The sequence below is a fragment of the Anas acuta genome, chromosome 2 (assembly GCF_963932015.1).
Source record: "Anas acuta chromosome 2, bAnaAcu1.1, whole genome shotgun sequence".
Lineage (NCBI taxonomy): Eukaryota > Metazoa > Chordata > Aves > Anseriformes > Anatidae > Anas > Anas acuta.
The window spans coordinates 41,194,618-41,217,532 of NC_088980.1; the positions used below are offsets into that span (position 1 = coordinate 41,194,618).

At 40.1% G+C, this 22,915-nt stretch overlaps 1 protein-coding gene across 4 annotated transcripts in view; it reads left to right on the top strand.

The window, feature by feature from the left end:
- Nucleotides 1-21,847, top strand: part of LRRC3B (leucine rich repeat containing 3B) — a 46,572-nt gene extending 24,725 nt beyond the window's left edge. For all 4 annotated transcript variants that reach the window (XM_068674411.1, XM_068674409.1, XM_068674412.1 and 1 more), the window contains one exon: nt 20,086-21,847. In XM_068674411.1, coding sequence (XP_068530512.1) covers nt 20,249-21,028 — 780 coding nt within the window. In that variant the 5' untranslated portion in view covers nt 20,086-20,248 and the 3' untranslated portion in view covers nt 21,029-21,847. The remainder of the gene's footprint in view (nt 1-20,085) is intronic.
- The last annotated feature ends 1,068 nt before the right edge of the window (nt 21,848-22,915 follow it).

Here is a 22,915-nt window from a genome sequence, read left to right on the forward strand (position 1 = left end):
GTTAGTTGCTTCATTAGGTTCTTAAGAATTTGTTTACCAAAAGTTTGGCCATGTGTGACTTGCTGTCACTTTGAAAATCTCCTCTCAAGAATTTCCAGATAAGCTTTTTCTGTATGCATATTTATTGGGGGCCATTACCACATTGTCAATTCTTACTCAATTTGTTGATTACCATTCAGTGACATAAATGAATAAATATTTACAGATTTGGTCCTTTGCTTTTAGATGCTGGTATAAGTTAAAAAGAAGACCACTAATTTACTTTACGGTATCATGCCACTGAGCAATAATTCTGTAGCTTCAACATTTGTTTGCTAGTATAACCATTTCTCAAGAAGCACTGTTGTTGTGGAAACCAGCACAATTTTAATTAATGTTTTCCACTATGCACCTTACAATTAATATTTCAAAAATAGGACATCTGTAATTGGACTTTCTTTACTCACACAATTCATGATGAAAACTGTGCTCAATGGCGAGATGTTTTGTAAATGTTTTGTCTAAGTGATACCAGACTTCTACATCCAAATTCTGCTTTCAGGGTATGCATTCATAACTCCCAGTTGCAAGTGAAGTACCATGAGAAGTGCATCTCATCTGTAGAGACAACACAGATCGTACAACTATGTATAACATAAACAGGAAATAAAATCATGCCCCACTAGGACTTAAATGCTGTTCTGCACAGCCTCAAATTATCTCTGTCTTAAGTTGTGCTGCTTTCGAACGTTTTTCCTTGAATTTTAGTTTTTACAGATGTAAGTGGAAGTAATCACAGAGTAGCTTGGACTGGAAGGCTAATCTGGAGATATCTTAGCTCAACCTACCTGCTCAAAGCAGGATCATCTGGAGCAGGTTGCTCAGGACCAGCAGGATTTTTAATATCTCCAAGGATGGAGACTCTGTATCCTCTCTGTAAAACCTGTTCCAAGTTTGACCTCTCACAGTTTTTTTAAAAAAAAAAAAAAAAAAAAAGTTCTTATGTTCAGGAGGTGGAATTCCCTGTATTTCTGTTTCTGCCTGTTGCCTCTTACCTTTTTGCTGGACACCACTGAGAAGAGTCTGGCTCTGTTCTCATTACTTCTGCCGATCAGATATTCACACACAGTGGTAAGATCACTGGCTGTCTTTGCCACAAGGGCATGTTGCTGGCTTTTGTTCAACTGGGAATCTATCAGGACCCCCCAGATCCTTCTCTGCAAAGCTGCTTTAGACTGCTTTAGTTTGTTTGTTGTTTTGTTTGTTTGTTTGTTTTCTGGTAGGAGCCCATCCTTCTAGCTATCAGAGATACATGTAACATGCTTTAAATGCAAACCAGTTCTTTGCAGAATGTATGTATTAAATAGATACACAGTTTGTTGGTAGACCTATATTTAAAGCTAAACTACTGAAGTCTCTCCATGATTTTTTGTTTTGTTTGTGCTTCTCCTCTCTCCTCTGTTTGGCCTGGCTGTGTGCTGGCAGCACGGAGGTGTGTCTAGAGGCAGCACAGGGATTTCAGAGCTAGTTTTAATGTGTCAGAACAGCAAGTTGGATTAGTCTGCAGTCACATTCACGTAGCAGTTGAGAGCTGTTGTCTGTGCCTGAGCAAGGCTGTTTAAGCTAGCATGGCTGTAACAGTCCCAGTCTACAAGTGCTTCTGTGCAGTTGTCAAGCAGGGAGAAAAAAAAAAAAAAAAAGAAATAAAAAAGCGAAGATGCTGTTTCCAGCTCAGCAGGACCTTGACAGCTCCTGAGCTCAGCAGGACCTGGAGCTGCTGCCTCTCAGGGTGCAGATGCAGGTTTTGGGCTCCCAGCTTCTGACAAGCTCTGAGCCCAGCAGTAGTTTGGCAATCCCACTGCTTGCAGGGGTGTACAGCACAGATCATCCCTTTCCTGCTGTGTGTGTGCCACCAGTGGGAAGTGTAGGTTAATAAGCCCTGTCCTCCAAAGGGAATCTGGATATCCCTACTGAGTGGAGTCAGAGCTACACATCTTTGGCAGTGTTCATCTACTCTTCCAATGGGACTCCATGAACTTTAGGTCAATAATAACTTTTAAAAATCCCTTCTGCTTCTCAGGGTTCCTTAAACAGTTCTCAGGGGGTTGAACAGCAGTGAAGACTCAGACTCAGCCTGCCATCACACGAAGATCTGCTAGGGTCGCTCCCCTTCCTGCACGCACTGGGAATGGCTCTGAGTGGGAAACGTGGCACTGCCTCAAAACTGGTGGGAGAACATGGATGTAGCAGTAATTAATCCCAGGAGAAGGTGTGCTGTCTTCTGGGCTGCTTTCTGCTGGCAGTGTGAAGCAAACATTAGCAGTACATTCCTCAGAATATCTTCTGTTGTTAATCCACCTTGCAGAGTCAGGGTTGCAGTGTGTGTTTGATTCATGGTAGCTCACTCACAATATAACCTGTATTAGGCATCGCATCCTACAGACATATCCTATCCCCTCCTCTCCATAACCATCCAAGCTTCAGCTTCTGATCAGTACCAAGATCCTGAGTCTGAGTCCAGCCAAGCAGCAGTCAACAGGGCCACTTTGTTCCCGTGTACATAAGGCTTTGTGACCACCACTGCAATCAAGAAGCAAGTTCTCTTTGTTTTGAAGACAGCTGACTGAAAGTTACAGATCGAAAAACTTCTGAAGAAAAAAAAATAACCTTTTTAGTGGGAAAGGCAAATGGATGTTATTTAAATTTTGCATTTTCATTGAAATTTTTCATTTTTATAACATTTTACATGAGTTGTTTTCTCAGGGGGGTTAATGTAAAAAAATTTAAAGTTACATCAATAAAAATATGACTTACATAAAATTCAATTCTATCAGAAAATGTGTGTTCCAATAACATTGAAAAACAAATTAAAATGTCAATAGCAACCTTTGATACAAGCATTATGAAAACTGCAACAGAAACATGAAATGACAACTGAAAGTGTCATTGTAAAGGGAAGGATGTGAAATTATTTTTTTTCTCTTCATCCACTAATTTTGAGCCATGTGCACATTTTAATAATTAAGTGTGGAATGTAAAATTTTGCTTGGGGAGTATTTTAATAGCTTTAAATAAAATAATTATCAGCAGGTTTTAAATTTTTTTTTCCTCTCATCTATGACTAACATTCATTGTAAGAGAAGGTTAGTATTTCTTTTGTTATAAATAAATGATTGCACTATTCAGACAGCTGTTAAAGCCATTGATGGAGAACTAATCACTCATTCTTAATGAAGTTGTTTGTGCAACCATAGCAGTAACTTTGTAGTATGAAGTAACAGTCTGGTGAGTTAATATTGTAGATGAAGTTGTAAAACACCTTCGGTGCTGGTTGTTGACTTGCCCACTTCTCCCTATTTCACGTGAGATGTTTGCATCTGCAGAAGTGCATTTCAGTGTTGTAACTTTTAAGAATTTTAGAAGGGTTTTTTGCATGAGGCCATTTTTTTTAGTGGAGGGAGAGGTTGTATATCCCAATGGGAAGGATAGCAAGTGAAGTGAGTCATCATAATTGCCTGCAGGATTTGTTGAGACTCATGCCCATGTGCTTGCCAGAACGCAGGCTCCTGGCTTGCCATAGCACAGCTGATAGCGCACATTCCCCATCCTCTGTGGTGGTCATGAAAGTCAAGAAACTACCTCAATTTATTTCTTTTTATTCAGTATGTATGTGTTACTTGCCCTAGCTTTCCTTTTAGCAGGTGCTCTTTATGATAATAGTGGGAAGAAGTTGGTTTAACCCCAAAGGATTCATTACTGAGCAAAGTTCCAGTTAAGGCTGGGACTGTATGCATTCATGCTGAAGGGACACATCCTTGTGCCTGTTCTTCTCAAGAATAACAACTTTCGTTGTTGTTGTTGTTGTTGTTTTGTTTTGTTTGTTTGTTTGTTTGTTTTTTCCTTTCTCTAGTGACTGTACATTTGGCAGAGGGTGTTTGTTTTGGAAGCAGCAAGGCAGCTGATAGAGAGAAACTGATTGAACAGCACAGCACAGACATGGGGCTAAGGTCTGCAGGAGTCCTGTTGATGAGGGTGTGTGTCCATGATGGTGACAATACAGGGTGACTATTAATGCTGTGACTGCAAGTGGTTCCCTTCTGTGCTCAAGGGAGATACTTCAGAGCAACGTGAGAGCCCTGTGAGTGCAGTAACACATGGCTATTGCCTGGTAGACACTGGCTGCTTTGAAATTCAGCTCATCTATCACAGGTCTGCTTGAAAATTGGTTGACATCGCTGTGTTAACGGAGGTTTAATAATGGGCTGTTCCTCAGGCTGACAAAGATTGCAAGGTTTGAAATAAAGGGTTGCAAGGACAGGCTTCTCTGTGAAGCTCAAGAAATGTAAAATCTGAGGTTTTCCATAAGCATTAACGTGGGCTGCAGACAAACTTTTCCTGGACCAGAACCTGACTGTGCATGGCACTACTGCATTGTGAAAGTCTGTTTTATTGTGTGAGAGCTGTTCTGTTGTCCTCACCATCAGTCAGGGTGGAACTGGAGGGTCCCTCTGGCTGACTGAAAGGGAGAAGAGAAGGAGCAAGAGTGCAGGAGGTGCTCAGATAGGAACCAGCTTATGGATATAGGACCAGCATTGGTGCAGCAATGTGGTATTGTGTCTATGGCAACTTAGGGGTAGGGGAATGAACAACGTGATGCTTCCTGTGATGGGGAGCATGAAGAAAAAGAAATTTGAAAGTGCTGCTCTTAAGTGGTATGGTTTGTTTTACCATTTGTTTTACCATTCCTCATAGTATGTAGACATACTACATACTTACAGTATGTAGACTGCGATTTGATAACGTGGTTGCATAGCCCATGAGGAGTTGTCTGGGTGTCCTGAACTGTGGACTTGTATTCAGATGTGTGGCTGAATGCGTAAAAGAGGTAAAGGTGCCTTTGCAGGTCCTTGACTCTTAAAAAGAGGAAAAGGAGAGGGGCAGTTTACCCCTCTATTGATGAAAACGCGTAAATATGAGGTAAGACTATGCTGCCATCCTTGGCCATATCAGTCCATCTTTCTGCCATATCAGTCAATGGGAAGCTGATGCTGCTGATGGTGGGATGATTCACGGGTTATTTCATAACTCCCAGAAAGATGGTGTAGTTTGTAGTACATGTTAATGCTTGGTAATTTCACTGGGCTCCAGATTGTAAGAAGGTCACTTGCAGGCTCTTGAGCTGCAGTGGCCTCTCAGACGACCCCTGTGAAACTCCCATATGGGGCTTCCTCTCTTCACAGCGAGAGCACAAGCATGACAGCAGTTTCTTGTTCTCTTTCTTTGCTCTCCCTGCAATTCCACAGGCAATTCTGACTGCCTTGAACACTCCTGTACATACCACCGCTCTTCTATCCCCCGTCTTTATGTCCTTGAATTGGTAGTCTTGTCAGTGAGATAAGGACTTTGTTGCTTGGCCATCTTTATAAAGAGCCCCTAAATCCTAACACTTGTTTCTGACAGAGGAAACTGAAAAGCTTGTGAGTGGCTTTGAATTTGTATGCTTTTATTTGTGAAAAAGGCAAAAATCTCAATTTAAAAAAAATGCCTGTTTATTTATCTGCTCTGATATTACATTGTTTATGCTTTTTTTTTTTTTTCTTTTTTCTTTTTTTTTCTTTTTTTTTTGAGGAAATTGATTTGGGAGAGGATCTAGCGATCTGGTTTCACCTCCCACCAGCCAGAATGTTTCTGGGGAGTGTGTGGATACACGGGATGCATGCTGGCAGACAAAGCCACTCTTATAATTATGCTAAACACACCTCACCAAGAGTTGCTGCAGTTTCAGGAACCAGAAAAGAAGAACGGTATACATGTGCCAAGTGCTGGGGACGGATTCATTTGCTCGGACGTGATTTTTATATGTCTTGTTAGAAATGAATGGGTTAGCAACCAGGGAGGGATCACAGGTGACACGGCAAGACTTGGCATGCCAAAGAAAACCTGGGGCCACCTGGGCTCTTGTACTGAGTGAAAAAAATCAGTTTTATGACTCTCCTGGAATCAGACTGAAATGAGACTGGTAATAAACAACTTCTGTGCTAATAGCAGGGTGCCTTACCATGCAGGTGGTTTGGAACAGAAGTCAGTGCCTTTAAGCATTGTTTTATGGTGTTACGCATTTCAGACTGAAAAATGGCCACAAGCTTTATGACTTTAATATTAACACTTTTTCATCTCTCCCTCTTGCAAACTGCTGCATTCATCCATTACAAAGTGGCTGCTGTTTTCCCCTCTCCTGCCATGTTTCACAGTGTGAGGAGGGAGAGGCAGGTGGGTGGCAGGAGGACAGCTGAGGACATGATGGCACCGGAGCCAAGCCTGGGCTGCTGCCAGGTAACCTGTTGAGGGGCCTTGCAAGGCCCTCAGCGATGAGGCACTGAGCCACCTCACAGCCGAAGCTGTCTGGTGACCTGTGAGGGGACTGCAGCTCTTATGAAGCCTTCTCCCATTTGGGTTTTCCATCCTTCCTCCTGCTCCGAGCTGGCTTGGCAGTGCAGGTGTTGGTAACCAATCCCCCCAATGAGGTAGTCCTGCTATGTTTGTGTTGTGGCATGGTTTTGAGCTTGAACTGGCTTGCTGGACATGGACTGTGTTGTTTTTTTTTTTTTGTTTTGTTTGTTTTGTTTTTTAAAGCCTATTCTTGAATTCTTTTCCCATTCTAAATATGTCAAGTTGAGTTTATCACAGTGCCAGTACCAACTGTAACCAGAGCTAAATTAGCCTTCCTGTTGGCTCTGCTTGGTTTTCACTTTTCAACAAGCCTTAGTAAAATAAATCGTGTCCCGCTTGTCTTTAAATTTCATTACCATGACCTAACTTAATTTGTTATAAATTATTTCTACCTGAGCTTCTTTGGCTGTGAACTTGCAGCCTCCAGTGTCTTGCTCATTGGACCATTGCCCAGCTAATCAAGACTTTTTTCTTCCCAACTCTTGCTTTTTGTATCAGCTAGCTCCGCCAAAGTCAACTTGGCTGTACAACCTCCATGGGGACGCACTGAAAGCTGATGTATTCTTGTCTTTAAAATGAGGGCTTTATTGAACTGAGCTTTGGTCTCTTCCTGCTTTGCTCTAGTACTGCTAATAAAGACCTCTTCTCCCTTAGAAAAGAAGTGACCTCAGTGCTTTTTTCTCATCTGGGAAGGAGCCATTGCAATTCTTTCTTCTGGCTCTTCCTTTCTTTTCTTTTCTCCTTGGGAAGAATAACTGACTGGCTGGAAAATCTCTTCTCACTCAGTATCAAGCAGCTGTGTCTTGTTTTTGCTTTTAGCACAGCTAGATTTCATGTCTGATAAAGACTGGTGTTTATTTCCACTGAGAAATGCCAATCCATTTTTTTCTTTAGAGCTGTTCCTATTATTTAGCGATTGTTGATAAACAACTTTTATTTCAGCCCCCTGAACACTGAAGACTCGCCTCTCACCAAGCTGCTAAGTTGCAACCAGGCTAAATATTTTGCTGAGTAAGGGTCAGAGAACCCTTAGAGGATTTCAGCCTCCCACATCAAGTTGTAATATCAACTTTCTATGATCATATGTCCTCAGAAGAGAAATTTATACTGTGAGTTTGTTACAACTTTGGAAAAACAGTGCATGGTTTTAAAAAATAAAAGGATTTTACCTGACTTCCTGGGAAGCCTTGGGGATGCTCCACAGCAGTCATTTTGGAAGGAAAACATCCTGATTGCTGCTTAGGTGGAACACTTGTAATTTGCAAGGACCTTTAATGGCAGCTGAGGGCCTGATGTAACTCACCAGGATGTTTAAAAAAAAAAAAAAAAAAGTTTTCTAGCTCTCATTTGGAGACCAGTGGTAACATTCAACTGTTTCTGATGAGCAGCATAACAGAATCTTTCAGTATAGCCTTTCTTTTGAAAACCTGTGTAATTCTTGCTTGCTGTCTAGGTCCTGGTGGAGCAGGCATCTCAGCTAGAATAGCTTCTTCCTGGAAAAGTGTGTTTAACTGTTACAGTGTATGCTGAGGGAAGTGAGTTTCCTGGGTGCATTCAGGCTCTGTTGAAGGCATTCTGGTAGCTCCTGGTGTAGGGGGGTACAAGTACAGCTCGTACAAAAGGTACTGCCTTGTGCACACAGCAGTCTCCTCAGCTCTGACATGCTCTAGCCTGACCTAAATTGTTGGGCTCAATATGAGCTTTACTGGTAAAACGACACGTCATATGATAGGCAGGGGGTCAGATTAGATGATCTAATGGCTCCATCTGGCCTTAAACTCTTAATTAGGGAAATGCTGCCAGCACAAGATGGCATTGAAGCTTTCCACTGCTAGATTCTGCTGCCCGGGAGATCCTCAGATGAAATGGAGCTGCGGAGGCTGTGCTTGAGCTGGCCTTTTCCTTGGGCTTTAATGCCGATAGCAGCCAGCTGAGCTAAAAGCTAGTGTTGGGTCCTGATGGGAAGCTGCTAGCCTTGCTTTCACAGAAATACAAAAGCCCCATGCCTAACTCTTCGAGGCTGTTTCATGTTCAGCTTGTAGAGCTCTAATGATATCTAAATATAGAACTCAAATCTATTATTAGCCTGGTACTATTGCATATATTGAGAGAAAAAAGATATGCTTCTCTGGCAAGCTGACGAAGAAGAAATTATAGTTATTTGAAGCTGTTCATGGATTAAAATATTAAAATTGGGGATGCATTTTTGTTGGTGGGTGGTTTGATATGGTAGAGGTTTATGATAGTTTGCTTGACATCTTCGGTGTAGAAAAGTGAAGTATATATGTGTGCGTTGTTGCAGATGGGCACTTTGCTCTCAGCTATATAAGCTGATAGTGTGCAGGTTGAATAACCATTGACCCAGCAAAACCAGCATCACTGATCAAACAGTTACTTCAGCAAGCCCAAATGGCTTGCAGTTAAGTCAGTGAGTCACTTGGTTCCAGAAGGTTATTTGAATGTCTTCTCAAAGTTGTTTAATTGTGTGTTGATCTCATAATTATTCCATACTTGCTCTCACCATTTTCTGAAATTAGTTGATACTTATCTGTTTTAATTTTTATTATAAAATATTTTGTTATTGTGGTATTTAACCTTCACTTTAGCTTAAGAATTTGCAATTGGGAATTTCAAACTCTGTAATTTTTCTTTATATAAAAATGTTAAGCTTTTTTTTTTATGTATATGTTACTCTACTTTGATATGCATCGTAGAGGTCCTGTTGTTATACTGTTATACACCCAGTTTATTTCAAAGCACAAGGAGCTGAATTAATAACTGCTACGGTACTTTTCTAAAGCACTGTCCCCTACTGCTAATTTAGTTTGTGGTTTCTTCCCCCCTCTTTCAGATATTTTTTCATACAGAGTAATTACTGTGGAAGTATGTTGCTTTTCTTTGTGGTCTCATCTTGTGGATTTTAATCAGATTGTTTCATTTTAATAGTAGCTTCTACTGTCCTGGCTTCTTTCCTTACAAATTCCTTGTGCCATAGATTATTGCTCTGTTTGTTCTTTATTTATTTATTTACTTTATTTTATTCTTATTTTTTTCCCACTGGGCAGTTGTGCATGGAAAGAAGCAGCCTTGGTTTCCTGTAGTTTAACACTAGGTAAAGCAGATCCCAATTAACAACAAAAGCAAGTGAAAGTGGATGCTAAACTACGTCTATGGCGCTGTCTCTACTCACATCTCTATTTCCCTTTGAGGTGTCTAACCCTAGAGATGGTCTCATCTGCAGTGACCTGTAGCAGTTACTGGGGACCTACTCTGTGGCAATAGGTCATCCGGAAGAAGCAGCGTTTAGTCACGTTTTGCTTCATTCTCCTCCTCCCTTGCCTGTTTTACTTCGGAATCTGTAACACATCTTATTTCTTCTAGGGCTCCCTAGTGCCTGGGTATCTGCAACCAGCAGCTGTCTTGCTGGCTGCTTCGTGCAACTGTTGTCAACTTTACAAAGCCGCTAGCATGTTCCTTGCTGAATGGTCCCTTCAGGTTTGCATGCTTATTTCTGCCTTGCTGACTTTATTAGCAGCACAGTTTCCCCAGCCTAATTACAACTTCTCTCTTCCCACTGTCTAGTAAGTTGCAGGAACATTTGGATGAACCTCAAATGAGCCTGGAGATAACAGTATGCAAAATCAAATAAGTGCCCTTAAAAGTGGAATAAAAGTCTCTAGATGATCTGAACCTTGCTTATCTTTTAAAGGGGGTAACTTGGCCTATTAGTTTCTGAGAATGCATTATTATTACTGGGGGTTAGATTTACAATGTGCAAAACAAAGAAAAAAAAGATCTTCATTTGGACAAGGACACCATCTGCAGTCACCAGATGCAGTTATCAAGATTAAATTGCAAGACTTGTCACTGATTATGCTGGTAATCATTGAGGTGATCAGTGTAATTATCTTGAGATCAAGAAGACGTTTTCTCTGATATGATACTGCAGAATTGACTTGAAGGAGCATCCATCATGAGCTACTGGTTAGTCAGGATATGGCTCAAACCAGTCACTTTTTTTTATAAACTTGGATCATGTTCTTTTAAAATATGGGAGAAAAATAGATCAGCGAATATAGTGAAATTGACCTTTTATGTTAAAAACATTTTACATTGGATTCTATCAGATTTGTTGAAAATCTACTGCAGTGCCTAATCATGAAAGGCATCTGTGCATTCAGTTCATAACCAGGCTGTATAACAGACTTTATTCTGCGTATTTTTATTTGGAAAAGATAAAGTATTCCTATTTCAGATTATTTTAACCCTTAAGAACATTTTTTTTTCTAGTGTAAATCATCTGGAGGATTGGCTTGACTGCTGCTGGAAAGGGTTTTCTTGCTAGAAAAGAACAGTTGATGTTACAGAAAATGTGACTGAGAATTGATGGAACATGATCCTAAACTCTAAAAATGGTCTTGAGTCTAATGCACACTAATAATTAATCTAGAAACAAATTATATGGCTTTGGAGAATACTTCAGACAGTCATTTGTCTGTGGTGGAGCATTTCCCTTAAGTGTTATATGGTTCTTCATGTACTTATATAGTAGTAAAAAAAAAAAAAGTTCATTTCACAGATATGTTTGCTGAGGAGTGACCGGCTTATCTTGAGCCTTTGTTCATTCTTTTGTAGACCATCAAGCCAATTTATTGAAAATACAATGATGAGCAATGTTTAACAGTTGATGATACTCAGCTGGTTTCTTATAGTTCTAATTTTTCAGTTATTTCATATTGATGCTACTTATGCACTATAAGTATATGTAATGTTTTGGTTCCTTTTTCAAGTGGCATAGATAGGCATACAGAATGTCGTTTATATTTCCCAGCAGGGTGTATTGCTCAGAGAAAGCATGAGAACCCTTCATAGTCTAAATCATCTGAAGAGGATGCAGGCAATAACTGAGAAAAGTAGGCAGCATTAAAGATTATTGAAAAATCAAGGGATGGTGACACTGGAAGAGTAAAACCATATCCATTCTTTGTTAGGGCTTGAAAGAAAGAGAACTAAGCCCATCCTTGACATCTGTTCCTTTAATTTCCATCAAGCGTATCAGATTTCCTTCCAAGGAATATGTTGCCGCAGAAGACTTCCAAGAGCAAAGCATCTTAGGAAAGATAGGAGATAATGGCTAATATTTTTCTTGTCATTGATCTTTTCTTAATCTGCTAAGCTTCACACAATTATTTATCAGCAGCAAATTAAAAAATAATTTCTGATGAGATGAAAAAGGAGAGAAGTCAAATACATTTTTTACCATGAACCCAACCCATCAATCTTAAAGTGCTGATTCATTTGCCCACACAGTATAATTAAGTAAGCTGTTAATCTGTAATAAAGAGTGATACATTTGGTGATCTCACAATCAGAAAGTAATTATAGCTTAAAATGTTCATTTGGCTCTCCTTAACCATTCTATCACTCTGTTAAGAGAGGGTAAGATCTATAAACCTGTACCTATACAGTATGCTTCTGCCACTAGAAATGTTTTATGATGAATAGCTGTTAGAAAGATGTCTATACTGGAAGGTTTTGGGGAACAAAATATTGACTTTCATTCTCAGTACTGTCTTGAGGGAGAATATTATAGTTTGAGTACATTTGGTATTTCATTAGATAATGAATCCATTATGTAATTGAAGTTCAGGCTCACAGTGATTAATCATGACATTTCAATTATTCACTGAATCAGTGATCTTTTGCACCCCTTTTTTCTCACCTCATTTGCTGTTGGCTTCTATTCATTTATTTCTGTTACTGCTTTAGGATTTCATTGTGCCATGCTCTGAGATCCTGAAAGTCTTCCATTGCTGGAGACTTTCTTTTGGGAATTTAAGTCACCTGGCACCTTGCAGGAGCTCTTGGCATCTCCCTGGTTTGCTGTTTTATAGCATCGTGACTGCCTACCTTCAAGGTAGCTGTGGTGAGAAGCAGCCAGGCAGCCGCACTGCATTTAAGGAGTGCCAGGGAAAGACGCCTGAAAGACGGAGATTGCCAGCACCCTGGCTCCAGAGACTCGACGCCAGATTCTTGTTTCGGATGCTAAATTGAATTCCCTGGCAGTATCCTGGAGCCAGAGAGAGGGCTGAGTTGTCCAGCTTGGAGTGTGTGCACAGCTAGTGAGATTGCCCTTGGCTGCAGCGTGCCAGGATGCCTTCCCCTCTGACAATACACAGGCTGTATTTTTATTTTTTTATAGTTGTGTTGTTTGTCTGGAGGAATTCATTTGGTACCCATGAAGCTTGTCATTCTGCAGCGAGCAGGCAGCACAGAAATCAGAAACAACTGCTGTGTTCTCCTTTGGGTCCTGCTGCTCCTGCTCAGCTCCAGCTTGCAGTTATCCTCACTTTCCAGCTCTTGGAGCAGGCAGGCAGACAGGATTTCATGTTGGTTTTATCCTCCAGTGTGCACAGACCCTCTTAGCCTCCAGAGGTTCAGCTGCTCACAAAGACAGCATGCAGGTGTGCAGGACAAGCCAGTGTGTAGCTTACCAGAAGGTGTGTACTAAACCATAGCTAAAGATTAATAGGATGCATGGAAATAATTCTTCCTGTTTGGATTCTTTGTAAATATGTCATCTGCAGCTGGTGGGGAGTAGTGGTGGTAAATCGCTTTGGTTCAAGTACAATTGTCCTGTCCTTGGTTCTTCAGCAAACTGGAGTGTTTGGATGGGGGACTCACCTGTGAATTTTAGCCTGCAGTCTCCAGTTTGTGGCTATCTTGTTAATAGAATCATTGCAGGATAATATTTTTAAATATAAGTTAATGTATGGCATTATGTGACTGTATTAGTGGCAAAGGAGTGCAAAGACATAAGATACAGTTATGTTTGGATGTGGAGAGTAAGGTTGGTTTGTGTGTATGCAGTAACAAGCTGACTGGCATTACAGGAAAATGAACTCAAGGAAAAGGATTCATTAAAAAGAGGAGTATTTTCTTTGTCAGTGGATATTTTGATAAACCTGATTTAAAATAAAAGTATTCAATATGGCAAAGCTAAGGCCCATTTTAACAGAGAAATTGGAGACTAGATTTATCAATGAGCATGTCTTTTCTATATACCAAGACAGTCGATGTCTTCAAGACAAAAAATGTCTGATGTTTCAAAGCCATAAAACATCTCTGTAATTGACTAGAAGTCAGATAGAACAATAATCGTGCTACAGTGCTCCCTTTTAATGGATTGTTAGTTATAAAATTTTAATATTTATTCAAATTGCAAGTTTGCTGCAACAGATATCTAAGAAATTAGCCCTACAGGAGTCTTTATTTCCTGGGCTTTTCTAATTCTGTGTGAGACTTCCACTGTTAACTCATAAGAAGGTTGTTACAGAAGTTTGTCAGGAGTTGGAGTGGGCTTTGAAAGTTGTGCCTTTTTTGTCGGGATCTGTTGAAGGCTTCTAGGACTCACTGAAGCTGAGAGTTTCTTCTGAAGACATTAGAGCTGTACATACAAGTATCAGCAGTTTAGTTTCCTGTGGGGGCTGTATGGGTCATATGCAAGGAGGGTGGGAGGCACCATAACATGTGCAGCCCATCTGCAGCATAGAGGGCACACAGCTGCTCACAGGGGTGCCTTCGTTATTAGCAGAAAAGCTGAGGATGATTGTGGTGGATTCTGTGATCCCAAGGAATGTGGAGCTCTGCGGTGCAATGTGGGGTCTATTCTCAAATGAGGACAGCAGATGAGGTCTGTAGAACAGACTTGTGGACCTGGACCCTACAATCCACAGTTTTTTCAGAAATTGGCTAGTGTGTAATTCTTCCACGCTGTCATTTCTGAAGGTTGAAAAGTGACAGAACAAACAGATTGAGTGATCATCACGCAGCCAACAGGCCATCCCCTGTGGCTGGTCTGTTGGCGTCTGTCTTTTTCCTCTTGCCATTCTTGCTTGCTGGTTTGAGCATATAGGCTCCAATAACAAGCAATTCCTCTCTAATCTTGGCACCTTCAGTAATAACAAATACAAACTGTGGGCCCAGATGCTGAGCATCTCTGGTTAGCTGTGACCCCACTGACATTGCTGGAATGAGAATTGCAATCTTTTTCATCAGGGGATCCAGCTTTGATGACAAGAAGAGAAATTATTCTAGCACATTATTGATAGAGAAAATGGAGCTGCTATCTCCGAATTTCCTTCACAGTGAGACATGTGTGACATCCAGCTCTCTTTGCACACCGCAAGGATGGTGTAGTTGCTCAAATGCCAAAGACGACATAATTTAGCTTATGGAATCTGCACAGATGGTCAAGCCTGAGATGGAACTACCTCTTGGCGTAAGAGATCAGCAATGAAAATCCTTTGTAGCCAGACTTTCTGACTCTAGAAACCACATAAAAATCTGTAGGGGGCTGACAGTTATGCACTCCGTTTCATACTGTGCATCCAGGCTTGACTCCACACGCTTGCCTTGTCCTTTGCCCCAGGGGTCCAATGCTACAGCAGTTGATCCTAGTATCACTCATGTTTTTGGGATAGGACAGCAGTCCCTCTTCTTATGCTGGACATTTTGCATGCTTCTGGTTTTTGTAACTCATCTTATGTCATGTCTTTGTAGTCCTGCCATGTCTTTGCAGCTTTGAGCAATCTCCAGACCCACCCAGGGGAGAAAAACTTCTTGTACCACTGGGACTGTATGTTCCCCATTGGCAGTGCTGCACTTTCTTGTTCTTGGGTTTGGGCTCCAAGGGGACAGGTGCAGCTAACTGACCCTTTCAGTTTTCTGTCAGATAACTGTGATGAGCCTATCAGGACCTGGAGAAGGAAGAGGGGAAAGAGATGGACATTGCACAGTGGGTAGGGACAGGGCTATGGTAGGAAGAAGCATGCCTCCTTTTGTCTTCTGTGCTTAGAAGGAGACTGTGCTTACACTGCAGCTTGATGCAATAGCACCTTCTGTCTTTTTTCTTGAGGCCCCATGACAACACATCCCAAAGAAACAGCCTTTTCCCAAACCGGGAATTCAGCTGAAACTGCTGAGAATCCCACTGAAATTCCAAGTACAAGTGCTGTGATATTGGAATGACTTGAACAAAGATATTTGGCTGTCACAGGTAGTTTTTTGTACTGCTTGGAAATAATCTTTGGAGCACCCTACTAGAATCTAGATACACAATGTATGAAGAAGGAACCTGATGAACAAGCAGGGAGTGTGTTTCTCTCTCCCATTTGGAAGGTGGGAATTTCCAGGAACGGTGTCATTAACAAGGCGCTCCGATGACTTCATCTTGGTGGAGATGCAAGCTGATCCTGACAGCTGGGGAGGCTCTGTGTGTGTGTGTTTGAAATACTGTAGGATAGCTCTTAAGGTTGATTTTGGTCTCTCCTTTGGAGTACTTGGCAGTGGCTGGCTTTAAAGTGCAAGGGACTGGCAGCTGCTTCTCTCTGACTTTTTCTTTTTTTAAGCTGCCACATAGACTCCAAAAGTGTCCACTCTAAAATAGAGAAAAATATATTTTCCCTTGTCTTTCGTCTTCTCTTTTGTTAGGTCAGGCATCTCTAGCGAAATATGTGATTGATCGTTTTTTTTTTTTTTTTTTATATGCCTTTTGTTGTCTTAGTACTGTCCTAAAAAAAATTCTCAGTTTTTCAGTGTCACTTTTATGCTGTTCTCTGTGATCTTTATAGCATTTCCTTTATCATGCTCTGAAGGCACAATAGGATAAATTAATATTGAACGTTAATTAATATTGAAATTGTTATGGCCTTTCTGTGTGACTTGGCTAAATCTGCAGGCCCTTTTTTTTCCAGATGGGTAGTCGGAGGCATTAATGCTTCTTTACCTCACTGAATTTGTGTAGGGAGGAGTTATTAATTAAATACCTGAACCAGTAGTATCACAGATGCTAAGCACTCATGTGCCAAGATACAATCTACACACCTTGCTTGCTGGAAAGGGAAACCACTGCAAGTACCTCACACCTGGAACTTGATACAACTCTCACTGTATATTAAGAGTGAATGTGCCTTCCTTGAGGATTTCAGGCTGTGTACATTTTCCCACACTGTTGGATGTTTGTACTGAGTGAGTGGTCTTGAGGGAGCATGAGAAGAGGAAAGCTTGAAACCAGTTAAAACTGCAAGACTAAAAAATTATTTCTTGTCCTCTTCACTCTGTAGTTATATAGCCTTGCAATATTTGCCTTATATGTTAGGTTTTCTGTGTGTACTTGTATTTTAACAATGTACACAAAATGCCTTTTTAAGCCTTGCTGTTATCTGTGCTTGTAGCATTGCTGTCTTTTCCCTGTGCCTTCATTTACTTTTTAATTTATTTTTCCATGTTGTTTTTTTTTTCTTTATTTGCACACTTCCAGTTAATTCACATGTTTATTTTAATTCTGTCTTCCACTTCTTTTTTTCTGTAATCTTCAGTTTTTCTGTCTGTTTTTCTCTCTTGTCCTTCTTCCAATCTCCATTACCTTTTATTTTATTTAGTGTGTTCCAGGCAGAGAAAATTCAATAGATACTCAAGAAGCCAAAAATCTTCCTTTTGGCATTACAAAAGGTCAGATCCTAGTTCCCTTTTGTCTTGTTGAAGTTGGTAGGATGCCTGTCAAGGAAGTGCTATGTATTGGTTTGTTGGTGGAACCCAAACCACAGATATCCCTTGGATCAGATACTCTGATTGTGGAAGTAAACAAAGCTCTGTTTCCCTCGACTGATACTGAGTCCCGTTGGAATGCTTCCAGTTAATTTACTGAGAATTTGCTGAGCTTTATTCTTGCTCAGCTAAGTTTTTGTTGGCTGGATTGTTAATTACAGGTTTAAACTCATATTTGCTCTTTTTAACAACTTAAAACAGTGGGAGTTTTTCTCCCTCTTTACCCATTTACTAAGTATTCTCTTATGAAGATGCATTGCTTCATTAAACATTTGCCTGCTCAGTCTGTAATGATCCTACTCCTTCCACTCTAAACACATTAATACATTAAAGAAAAAGAGCTTCACTTGTCTTCACTGGGGTGAAGACATTCCACATTGCCTTTGGTGCTTGGGGCCTCTTCAACACAATATATTTGGTGGCATAACTATGCTATGGAGGTCTCACCGGGATCCACGGTGTAATTTCAGGTTGGCACATGGACTTTTTCCCATACTCTTATGTTCTTAATGAACATTGTTGAGCAGAAAAGCTGAGTCTGGTAGCATTGCCATGGATGTTAGTGTCACATTTCTGACGTCTGGCATTGCTATCCAGGGACTGATAATTATCAAAGGTCTCAGTAGTTCCTAAAGACAGTTCTGATGCTATCTTATGCTGTTGAAGGTGCTGGTATAGATGTGGAGAATGTTATAGGCTAAAACACTCTTTATCTTTTGGGTAATTTTAAGTAAGTAGGTTTTTTTTTAGCCTGTAAGGAAGCAAATATGATGTTTAATCCTCACAATCTGGTGAAAACAGTGGGATTTTTCTGCCTCTGCAAAATTAAGCATCTGAGACTACTGCAGCTCTTTGCTCTTTTACCCCAGTATCACTGGTGGAAAGCTGCTGTGCACAAGTAGTAGGTGATGAGATGATGCCTACTACTTCTCTGATGAAGAGTTGAACCGCTCTTCTACTCTTCCCATGCAGCACAGTAGCAAGGCATGTAAACGTGAAGGAAAAGAAAATAGGTGGCTGTTTTTTTGTGGGGACAGACCTTCTTGCCGCAGCACCCAGGGCTGTGGGAGGGAGGAGCAGATTGCCAGCCTGGAGCTGCCAGAGGGAGCAGCTGCCGCCTCCAGCTTGGCCTCTGAATGGGCTGCACATTTTAGCAAGTACTTAGCACTTTTGAGCAGGCTGGGAAAAAACAACTTCTGTAGCTTGTCTCCTGCTGTAATTGATTTCTGTCTGATCAGAAGACCGGACACTGCAGTGACCCAAGAGCCATAGGAAGAGATAGCATGAATGCACTCAGTGCAGTGGGCTTCTTTTCTGTAAACCCTGTTTCACATGTGTCATGAAGGGCTTTCTGTTGATTTTGGAGATTCTGCCTCACCTCCCGTTCCTCACAGGGAGCTCTTCATGCTCCACTTACTTCCCTTGATAATGGTTTTGCTTTTCCAGGGTTAACTTCACAAGAGAAATGGCGAACAACTTCCTTTCTTTTTAAGAAAAGAATGAAACTTGATGGTACAAGATCTCCGTGTTACAGAACCAAAGCATAAACTTTCTGTTTAGGCTCTTGGGCAATCTCTCTTTTGATCACTAAATATGTTGAAAAGTGGTGGTGATACAGGAAATGGCAGTGGGAGGTGTACTTCTGTCATTCCCAAGCCATAGCATTGGACTAATCACACATAATGTACATACTCTCAAGATGTTTTTTCCTGTGGGGTTGCTGACATACTAAACATCAGCAAAAGGGCTAAAAAAAAAAAAAGTGTGCATTATGTGTTTGAAAGATTCCATGACACGTTTAATCCATGTTAGTCTGATGTGCCAAAAAATGCAGTTAGTATGTGAATTCTGCAGGCAAATATAATTGCAATACAATTTCTTCTTCTTCCTGTACAATTACACACATCCTCCCTGCAGGGATTTTATAGTTTAGTAGACTACACTGTGTGTATGAAAAAAAAAAATCATTTATATGTAAATATAACATGAAGGCTGCAAATATCCAAGCTGCTACAGAGACAAAGGGCATGCACATGAAAACAAATGGACCTGCTGAGGTTAGAAATTCATAGTTTACCATAATAAGGGAAAAAATAAATGAGATTGTCTTTGAAACCTTATAGGTCAGCATTTTAGACTTTTGTATTTGTGTTCCAATTAAAGAAGAAAATGGAAAAGCTTCTGGATATTTACTATTTTTAAGCCAAATTGCAAGTGGAGAAGAAGAAACACTATTTCTCATATATTCTATTAGCAAATTACATGCCATGAAAATTTTTTTTTTTTGGCTTGCATATAGTTTTATGTGAAGTTTGCTTGGTTTGGGGGATTGAGTTTTTGGCAACTGTATTTATTTCTTTTTCTCTGTCTTAAATGTAAAGAAAATTTTCAAGAAAAATGGTAGTAGAAATTATTTCCGTGGGTAGCTCAGAAACTACTGTGAAGTACAGGAAATAAGCATTTAAAAGCAAGAAGGAAATAGGGGCAGAAAACAAGGAGATGATGGATATTTGTAGTGTCTTCTAACATTATTTGTTTTGTGTAATTTTTTGTTGTTTTAAAGTACCTTAGAAAGGAAACATTTTAACTATGATTTGAACTTAAAATAACATAAACTATTTTTAAGATAAATTCACATTAACCATCACAAATTCCTCACTTACCAGTCACTTGCTGGAGATCTAACTCCTAACGCTTGCTAATGCACCTTCTACTTTAGCAAGGGAAAATGTAATTTATTTTTATGGGTATTTTAGAAAAGTCTGCTTTTAAAAACAAGCCAGTGCCTCCTCTAATAAGTATTAAAGCCTGAACCTGTGTAATTTGTAATGAGTGTAGTCTATCCTCTTAAAAGTGTCCTGGAGATTTATGTACTAAACTCAGATTAATGCTAATAGGAGATACCTGAATAAATACTCTGCTGCACTGATAGGATAATAGATCATTTATTTGGTATTGCCTTTCACTCTGCCTTCATTTATTTCTATTTTTTTAAACCAAATTTGGATTGGAGTTTATGGTATAAGGAACTTTTCTTCCTCTTTGCAGGTGTGCTTTTAAGAAGAGTATCGACGATGAGGAAGTCCACACATTAGTCATTTTTTGCTAATCCCACCGAAGAAAATGAAGCCACACTTCAGCTTTGCCGATCCTTTTCCTGCCACTGTTGGCTGAATGAGAAATGGTTGTGTGATTATGCTGACACCCCAGCATGCATTTGGTAGACCTGTGGCTAACTCGTTCCCTCTCCATGTGTCTGCTCTTACAAAGTTTTGTCCTCATGATACTGTGCTTTCATTCTGCCAGTATGTGCCCGAAAGGCTGCCTCTGTTCTCACTCTGGAGGTTTAAACGTCAGCTGTAGCAATGCAAACCTCAAGGAAATACCCAGAGATCTTCCTCCAGAAACGGTCTTACTTTATTTGGACTCCAATCAGATAACGTCTATCCCCAATGAGATTTTTAAGGACTTGCACCAACTGAGAGTCCTCAATTTATCAAAAAATGGGATTGAATTTATAGATGAACATGCCTTTAAGGGGGTGGCAGAAACCTTGCAGACTCTGGATTTGTCTGACAACCGGATTCAAAGCGTGCACAAAAATGCTTTCAACAACTTAAAGGCCAGAGCCAGAATTGCTAACAACCCCTGGCACTGTGACTGCACGCTGCAGCAGGTGTTGAGGAGCATGGCCTCCAACCACGAGACAGCCAACAACGTCATCTGCAAGACCTCTGTGCTGGATGAACATGCCGGGAGACCTTTCCTCAATGCTGCCAACGATGCTGACCTCTGCAACCTTCCCAAAAAGACTACCGATTACGCCATGCTGGTCACCATGTTTGGCTGGTTCACCATGGTGATCTCGTACGTGGTTTATTATGTCCGGCAAAATCAGGAAGATGCAAGGAGGCACCTTGAGTACTTGAAATCCCTGCCAAGCAGGCAAAAGAAACCAGATGAAGCCGATGACATTAGCACTGTGGTATAGTATTCTGAATACAATGACTGCCTTTACGATGGAAACTAGATTTGGATGACACTAAAACCAGAGGTTTACTTCTAACATTCATTGTAAACATTAAGACTTTTTTTTTTTTTTTTTTTTTTTTTTTCCTGTTTAACTGAATTACGCCACTGTTGAGCTTTCTAACAGAGTTTTGTCTGGGTGGTATACTTTAATTATTTCTCTGGTATCCTAAAGCAAGTGAATTAATATGTAAACCTTAGTTTAGACCCATTCCACTATTTAATAATGAAATTTATTTTTTTAATTTAAAAACCAAATAAAAGCTTAACTTTGAACCATGTAAAACAGAGTAATTTATTGAGCAGAAACCTGTCTGGTGCCACAGCATATTGAGTTTGATCAGTGCTCATGAGGTGGAAGTTGAGAGCAGTAATGAAGTGGGCTGTGAGAAGTTTGAGAGCAGAGTCCCCGAAGGGCTCTTCCATCCCCAGGGCACAAGGTAAAGAGCTGGTGAATGGTGGCCCGTTTGTGGGCTGCTCATCATGATGAGAGAATGCCCTGACTTCAGGAGAAGGGAATCCTACTCAGGTAGGATCCTGGAGGGTGTTTTGGCAGTGCTGGGGAGAAACCAACATAAAAGACCAACATTAGAGAACACCAAAGAGAGGGTGTTCTAGGTGTAGTAGGGAAAAGGGGCTAGTTTTCATCTTACACCCATTTACTGCCACCCAAGAGCTTCAAACAGATGTCTTGAGCACTGGGGAGGGCAGCAGGATGGCAAGAGCCAACTCAGTCATACTGTTCAAACTAGAGCACCAATCTTGATGGGAAGAAAAATAATTTAAAAAAAAAGTTAAATAAAATTAGTCTTTCTAATCTGTATATGTGCTCATAACTGAAAGTGGCTTCATTTTTTTTGGATGTAACATATTTTTTAAAAGGCTAAACAAAGTAAAATTGAATATATAGGCTGAGCATATTCTGTGGTATGTTAGACAAGATATTTTTATATGATTTTATGGATAAATGCTTAGGAAAATAAAAAGCTCATGAGGTTAAGCTCAGCCTTGAATATAAAATGGATATTTTAAAGCTCTACTGTCTCCAGAAACATGATGGTTTTCTATTTTCATAGATAAAGTTTTTGAAGGGAACAAATTCACAAGAATGTGTTTCTCTTATCATTTTATTATGGTGATAAAGGACATTTATCTCTGGGTCCCTATAGATTCAGTCTAACTAACATTGGAATACAGATTGTAGCAGTGTGGATTAAAAAATGTACAAAATGCTACTTTGCAAAAAGAAGTTTGAAAGGACAGCCATAACATTTTCAAAAAAAAAAATCCAGAGTAGTATCTCTTATTAGATTATCCATTATTTCTGTTATGAGTGTATTCTTTTACATTTTAGAGGGCACAAGGTTATTTATCTTATTTCTTTCAGAACACTGTTAAAAAAAAATACCACCTCTAAAATCTATTATAAAGCAGTGACATAACAGGGAAAAAAAACTTTTTTTTTTTTTTTTTTTTTTTTTTTTTTTAATGTACACAGATTCAACTTTTTATTTCATCTTTTTTGGCCAGAGTCCAGAGTAGTTGTTCTTTTGGCTGACTCCACTTGTGCACACTGTTTTCTCAGAAAGCCTTTGGTATTTCTGACGAACCGTTTTTGGAACCTTAAGAGAATGTTAATGTTTGCAAAGGGCAGAGTCCATCCAAAATACCTGCTCTCTGCCATACCCAAAGTAAAAAAAAAAAATGTTATCTAAGGAAAGGAGGCTGTTAATTATGCATCCTATTTAGTTTGTATTTTATACGGTTCGTTTTTCAAGCTCTGTCTTGCCAAAATTTCCACCATTGCAGAAGTGCTGTCTGCAGCCTCGCAAGCTCTGTGTGACTTCTT